The sequence below is a fragment of the Girardinichthys multiradiatus genome, chromosome 9, assembly GCF_021462225.1.
Source record: "Girardinichthys multiradiatus isolate DD_20200921_A chromosome 9, DD_fGirMul_XY1, whole genome shotgun sequence".
NCBI classification, from domain to species: domain Eukaryota; kingdom Metazoa; phylum Chordata; class Actinopteri; order Cyprinodontiformes; family Goodeidae; genus Girardinichthys; species Girardinichthys multiradiatus.
In genome coordinates this window covers 25,760,488-25,767,133 of record NC_061802.1, presented here as the reverse complement: position 1 = coordinate 25,767,133, position 6,646 = coordinate 25,760,488, and the positions used below count along the sequence as shown (strand labels likewise).

Sequence of the window (6,646 nt, the reverse complement as noted above, 5' to 3'; positions counted from 1 at the left end):
CAGGAACACTGATGATGGGTGTGCTCCCACAAGTCAAGCTATAGGTTTTGTGATGTTTAAAAAATGAAAAAGCAATAAATGATTTCAAGTAATCTGACATTCAGAGTGTACAATTCAACTGAAAAACAAAAATCTGTCAGGAACTAAGCAAATGGTGCAATAATGTGGTAAAAATGTGTACGCCTTTAAACTAATACTTTGTTAAAGGACTTTTTGAGACAGTTTCAGCATTCAGTCTTTTTTGTCAGGAGTCTATTACCATCCTATATCTTGACAATATGTGGCCATTCTGCTTTGCATTAGTTCTCCAAATCTATCGGACTGTTAGGACATCTGTTGTCCACAGCCCTCCTCGGGCAGCCATCCCCACAGTTTTTCTGTCCCATTTAGTTCTGGCCTCTGGCTGGGCAATTCCAAAATGTGTAAATTTCGTCTCATTAATTCAGTGTATTGATTTAGACGTATTTTGGACTCACTGTAAGGCTTTTCTCAACACAATTTCAGCTTTCTAGCAGACACTTGATGTTTTCAGATAAACAAAAATGACTGGTGTTTAAAACAGTTCATAATTTAATGCATCTTGACAAAATTGCAGTTCAATCTGAGTTCAGTTTCAATTCAGTTCAGTGTATTTATATCGCGTCATTTCACGACAAATATCTTGAGGCACTACAAAAAACGTCAATTCAATCCAATCATTCAGATTCAAAGTCAGTTAAATATATTCCAATATGGGCCTAGTGAATAAATAATACATTGGTAAAAACCCGGCAAAGTGCATCTAATCACAGACTTGCATCAGTCAGTCCTCCTTGCTGAGTATGTACAGGTCCTTCTCAAAATATTAGCATATTGTGATAAAGTTAATTATTTTCCATAATGTCATGATGAAAATTTAACATTCATACATTTTAGATTCATTGCACACTAACTGAAATATTTCAGGTCTTTTATTGTCTTAATACGGATGATTTTGGCATACAGCTCATGAAAACCCAAAATTCCTATCTCACAAAATTAGCATATTTCATCCGACCAATAAAAGAAAAGTGTTTTTAATACAAAAAACGTCAACCTTCAAATAATCATGTACAGTTATGCACTCAATACTTGGTCGGGAATCCTTTGGCAGAAATGACTGCTTCAATGCGGCGTGGCATGGAGGCAATCAGCCTGTGGCACTGCTGAGGTCTTATGGAGGCCCAGGATGCTTCGATAGCGGCCTTTAGCTCATCCAGAGTGTTGGGTCTTGAGTCTCTCAACGTTCTCTTCACAATATCCCACAGATTCTCTATGGGGTTCAGGTCAGGAGAGTTGGCAGGCCAATTGAGCACAGTGATACCATGGTCAGTAAACCATTTACCAGTGGTTTTGGCACTGTGAGCAGGTGCCAGGTCGTGCTGAAAAATGAAATCTTCATCTCCATAAAGCTTTTCAGCAGATGGAAGCATGAAGTGCTCCAAAATCTCCTGATAGTTAGCTGCATTGACCCTGCCCTTGATAAAACAGAGTGGACCAACACCAGCAGCTGACACGGCACCCCGGACCATCACTGACTGTGGGTACTTGATACTGGACTTCTGGCATTTTGGCATTTCCTTCTCCCCAGTCTTCCTCCAGACTCTGGCACCTTGATTTCCAAATGACATGCAGAATTTGCTTTCATCCGAAAAAAGTACTTTGGACCACTGAGCAACAGTCCAGTGCTGCTTCTCTGTAACCCAGGTCAGGCGCTTCTGCCGCTGTTTCTGGTTCAAAAGTGGCTTGACCTGGGGAATGCGGCACCTGTAGCCCATTTCCTGCACACGCCTGTGCACGGTGGCTCTGGATGTTTCTACTCCAGACTCAGTCCACTGCTTCCGCAGGTCCCCCAAGGTCTGGAATCGGCCCTTCTCCACAATCTTCCTCAGGGTCCGGTCACCTCTTCTCGTTGTGCAGCGTTTTCTGCCACACTTTTTCCTTCCCACAGACTTCCCACTGAGGTGCCTTGATACAGCACTCTGGGAACAGCCTATTCGTTCAGAAATTTCTTTCTGTGTCTTACCCTCTTGCTTGAGGGTGTCAATAGTGGCCTTCTGGACAGCAGTCAGGTCGGCAGTCTTACCCATGATTGGGGTTTTGAGTGATGAACCAGGCTGGGAGTTTTAAAGGCCTCAGGAATCTTTTGCAGGTGTTTAGAGTTAACTCGTTGATTTAGATGATTAGGTTCATAGCTCGTTTAGAGACCCTTTTAATGATATGCTAATTTTGTGAGATAGGAATTTTGGGTTTTCATGAACTGTATGCCAAAATCATCCGTATTAAGACAATAAAAGACCTGAAATATTTCAGTTAGTCTGCAATGAATCTAAAATATATGAATGTTAAATTTTGACATTATGGAAAATAATGAACTTTATCACAATATGCTAATATTTTGAGAAGGACCTGTAGGTGTATAAACAGAATAATGTGTTGTTGAGTAGTTAACTTTACAGCAATCCCTCAAACTGAGGAATCTGAAGAAATGTAACCTCAAATCATTAAAAAAAATGGAGATTACTTTCAGAATTTCCACTTGATTCAATATCAATAAAGACTTGCTCTAATTCGAGGCCAAATGTGTTTAGCTAACTGCCATTTGCCGTAATGCGACCTTAACATCAGCAGACATCACGCCCGAAATGACACATAACACTGTTATTTCAGTGCATCCATTCGACACCATCAATGGTAGTTTTCCACAGCTGTAGCCTCAGGAGGAGGATTAACTTCTGAATGGAGTACGGACCGCAACAGGTGCGCGGAAAATATGTAAATAAGTAGCGGCCCTCGCGCTCTGATTGGCTGTTGTCTAACGACGGCGTGGGATCTTATTGGTTGGCTCGAGAAGGCACGTAGCGCAACCTAAAACGTCCCATGCCAGCGTATGCCGTGACGCAATACGCGGGAGGCAGGATATAAATTGAAATGTCTCGCAGTACTATTCAAAGAGACAAGAGGAGAGAGACTTTGGTGCTCCGGCTTTTATTTTCAGCTGAGATCAGAAAAGTCTGCCGAGAGAACAACACAAGATGAAATACATTATAGGAATTGGCGGGTAGGTTTGCTTTACGTTATAATTTACATAGATGGTAATTTTTAACTTTTGTAGCTACACATGCTATATATATACAATTTCTGTGTAAAAAGTCGTTAGTTAAAAACGTAATTATATTTTATGCAGAAACAAGCGATTCACTATTTCTGTGTCTTAAGTTAATTCAAAAAGCAGACATCGTTGTTGAAAAATTGGTTTTCGGTTTATTTAATCTGCCTCTAGTTAAGGTTATTTTGTAAATGTGTTTTTGACGTTATCTCAGTGTCCACTTATGTTATCAGTCGCCCGCCAGAAAACAATTAAAAGTCACATCCGGTTTGGTTTGTTGTTATAAATCGAGCGGGACTTTTGAAAATTCACCGCCTGATTTTCTTCAAAAGTGGAGGGAGATGTATCTGTTTCACCCACAATCTCTACATTATTTAACTTCATCACGATTATCAGTAGCTCTTTATTGAGCTTTTAAAACAGGAAGTCATAGGTTTCGATTGCTTTAGGTTTTTTATTGTCTGGTTTTATATAAACAAAACATTGTCCTTGTTTTCTGAGAGAAATCCTGTCAAGTAATGTTTTGTGTGTTATTGTAAGACAGAAGCCTGGATCTATATTAAATTAGTACAATTATCAGATATTTAAGTAGGTTAACTTTTTGTTTTGTATCCAAAGATGCAAACCAATTGTAAAATCTAAACATTACACAAAACACAACTGTTATTCATGGACTATAACAGTACGTTAAAACCAAAATGTGACTTTTAGTAGTGAACTGATACACGTCTTCTTTGTTTTACAGGGTGACTAGTGGTGGTAAAACCACTCTGACTAATCGACTGATCCAGGCGTTGCCCAACTGCTGTGTTGTGCACCAGGATGACTTTTTCAAGGTGAGTCTCATTGAGTGGCTGTTATTAATTTATCGTAATAATCCGGCATCTTTTCCATTCATTGCTACTGCTTGAGCTTTGCAAGTGTTAGAAGTAGGAGTTCTTGAATTTAGCAGCTCTCCCTTCCCCCTACACCCTTCTTTTCCTTGATTCCCATGTGCTCATGTGATTCTTTATCAATGTTTGTCATATTTTCTGAGATTTATCTTTTAAATTAGTTTTCATTCTTAGTGTCTTCTAACATCTAACTTAATATTAAATTGTAGACCATTATTTCTTTGACCCCACCCCCACACAACACAGTCTTACATTTGCATACTAACCCTTGCTTATTTATGCATGCTCTTTGCTGTGTACTTTCCGTTTCTTCCTTTTTTCCTCAATCGTTTGGCCTAACATTTGTGGCATGTGAGTGAGATCTTCAAGTGTTCAGAGCCGTGAGGTTGCAGCAATTTTTTATTGGTGACTGTTATTTCAGAAACCCGATCAAATACAAGTCGGGGAGGACGGCTTTAGACAGTGGGATGGTAAGACTTCACTGAAGACTGGCAGTGATTCATATTTGACCTCATCAAATGTAGTACATCCCATCCTCCAATTTGCATCAATTAGAGCTAAAACCTTCATTTGTAGTAACTTCCAAACAGCAAACTCATTCATAAATCATTACAGCTTTTGTCTGAGTTTTTTTCTAATTTTTTCTCCTTTTTTTTTTCCCCATTACTATCTTTCTCTCTGTTTGGGTCGTGCTCCACAGTGATCACAGCTCTGGACATGGAGGCCATGACCAACACGATAAAAGCCTGGATTGAGAACCCAGCAAAGTTTGCTCGCTCCCACGGTGTCGCCCTGGCTCCTGTTCCTGACGTGGCCAACTGTGACGAACAGATCCACATCCTGATTGTCGAAGGCTTCCTGCTGTACAACTACGCGTAGGTTGATTGTTTTTGCATGGCTGGCTCTCGGTGTTTATTTGAACTGAGCCAAGGATGTAGAACCAGTTCACTCTTGCTGTGAAGGCAGCGGCTAACTTGTATGGGTTATGGTATTTATGGTACAGACAAAAAAGTGCCAAAGATTGAGACATCCTTGTTCACAGGAATCAAAGGAATCAATTGATGTCAGATGCTGTAAGGGCGCTGTTAGTTCTGTTGGGTCACGTAATAATTTTGCATGCTCACATTGGCCCATGTTCACGGACCCCCAGTGAGCAGATTAGAACCTGCTCTGTGGGTAGGGCTTCACCAGAAGGGGGCTCTCTGATTGGTCCTTTGCAGTGGGAACAGAGTGGTGGGGACTTTGTGTACTAATGATGAGTGTCAAGCATGCTGAAGAGATATAGATAAGGGACAGCATGAACAGTTGTATAACTACACTTTTTGCATGGAGCATTTTATCTGACTTATGGTCAACACTTTTGCTTCTCCTCTTTAGGCCGCTACTGGATGTTTTCAATAAGTCGTATTACATCGCAATCCCCTATGAGGAGTGCAAAAGAAGGAGAAGGTGAGCCAAATTTCTGCTCTCACAGTGCTCTACATCAGTATTAGTAGTCATCAACTTACTTACTTTATTTACCTTGATTATAATTCTAGTACAAGACAGTACACCATCCCTGATCCTCCTGGCCTGTTTGACGGCCATGTGTGGCCCATGTACCTGAAGCACAGAAAACAGATGGAGGACAGCGGTTTGAATATTGGTACAATGCAGTCAATTTATCTGGTCACTGTCCATAGTTACAAACCACCTCTCATTGCACTTCTCCACCTATTTGCTTTTTTTTTTTAATCAATATTATGTTTTGTGTGGTTGTGTTGCAGAGTACCTCGATGGTTTGAAATCCAAAGAGGAAATCTACAACCAGGTGTATGAGGACATTCAGAACAACCTGCTTAACTGTTTATAGGTAAGAGGGCAGGACTTTTAAGTTGTCATGGAAACAATATTTAGGAATGTGTACATATTAACACCAATGCATTATATATTTTCCACATTTAAATAATTGATACAATACAACTCTTGTCTAACATTTTTTTTTTTATTATTCTTTATTTTGCAGCAGGAGGACTCTTCTTCGCACCTGTACAGATTTTGTAAATAGCCAATGATTGTTTTTTTTTAATAATGTGTAAGTTTATTGTTTTTGTACATATAAAGGAGCCATGTTAAATTATGTTTTTATCTACTTCTTATGGACAAAATGTTTGTGTTTCATTCAAAACCTCACTAATTGCTATTGTTTTGTTATACAGTTGACCATTACTAGACCACTGGTCTCTACCAGTGTCTCCTGCCAATAAATACCCGAGTTGCTGTTAAAATGCAGTCCGTCAAAACATTTCAGTGTGATTTCTGTGTCCAGTGTGTGGATGGAGGGTGGCTTCAGGGGAAAACAGGATGTCCTTATCTCCAGTTTGCAGACCTATTCACTTCACTTGTTATGGGAAGGATTTTTGCTTCGTGGGTTGGGTCTTTATCATGTTCATTTTTACTGCCAACATTTCTGCTTAAATGTTTGAGTCTAGAATATTCAGTTTTGGTTTTCTGTTTCTCCCATAGAGTTTAAAAGTAAGTTTAAAGATAAATCCTGACATTGTTGATTTTCCTCTTGTGTCTGTTGTGAAGTCGAAGGGGTTAACTGCCTTTTGCTACATGAAGTTAAATTTTTTATTAATCTACA

General features: G+C 39.6%; 1 protein-coding gene across 2 annotated transcripts; it reads left to right on the top strand.

Moving 5' to 3' along the window:
• The first annotated feature begins 2,927 nt into the window (after positions 1-2,927).
• LOC124873416 (muscle-specific beta 1 integrin binding protein) lies at positions 2,928-6,302 on the top strand. 2 transcript variants are annotated; one of them, XM_047374052.1, is made up of 8 exons: positions 2,928-3,079; positions 3,873-3,963; positions 4,442-4,490; positions 4,721-4,895; positions 5,398-5,469; positions 5,559-5,665; positions 5,787-5,872; positions 6,026-6,302. In XM_047374052.1, exons 1-7 carry the CDS (start codon positions 3,054-3,056, stop codon positions 5,870-5,872), a joined length of 606 nt encoding a protein of 201 aa, XP_047230008.1. In that variant the 5' UTR covers positions 2,928-3,053; the 3' UTR covers positions 6,026-6,302. The 2 variants fall into 2 exon arrangements, with proteins under 2 accessions (XP_047230008.1, XP_047230009.1); XM_047374053.1 differs by lacking the exon at positions 4,442-4,490 and having other exon boundaries at positions 3,060-3,079.
• The last annotated feature ends 344 nt before the right edge of the window (positions 6,303-6,646 follow it).

Bases quoted from the DNA above. Each gene is read 5' to 3' on its own strand.
- LOC124873416 (XM_047374052.1), top strand. From the start codon at position 3,054: ATGAAATACATTATAGGAATTGGCGG. The intron at 3,080-3,872 runs GTAGGTTTGCTT...TTTGTTTTACAG, and splicing joins TACATTATAGGAATTGGCGG to GGTGACTAGTGGTGGTAAAA. The intron at 5,666-5,786 runs GTACAATGCAGT...GTTGTGTTGCAG, and splicing joins GGACAGCGGTTTGAATATTG to AGTACCTCGATGGTTTGAAA.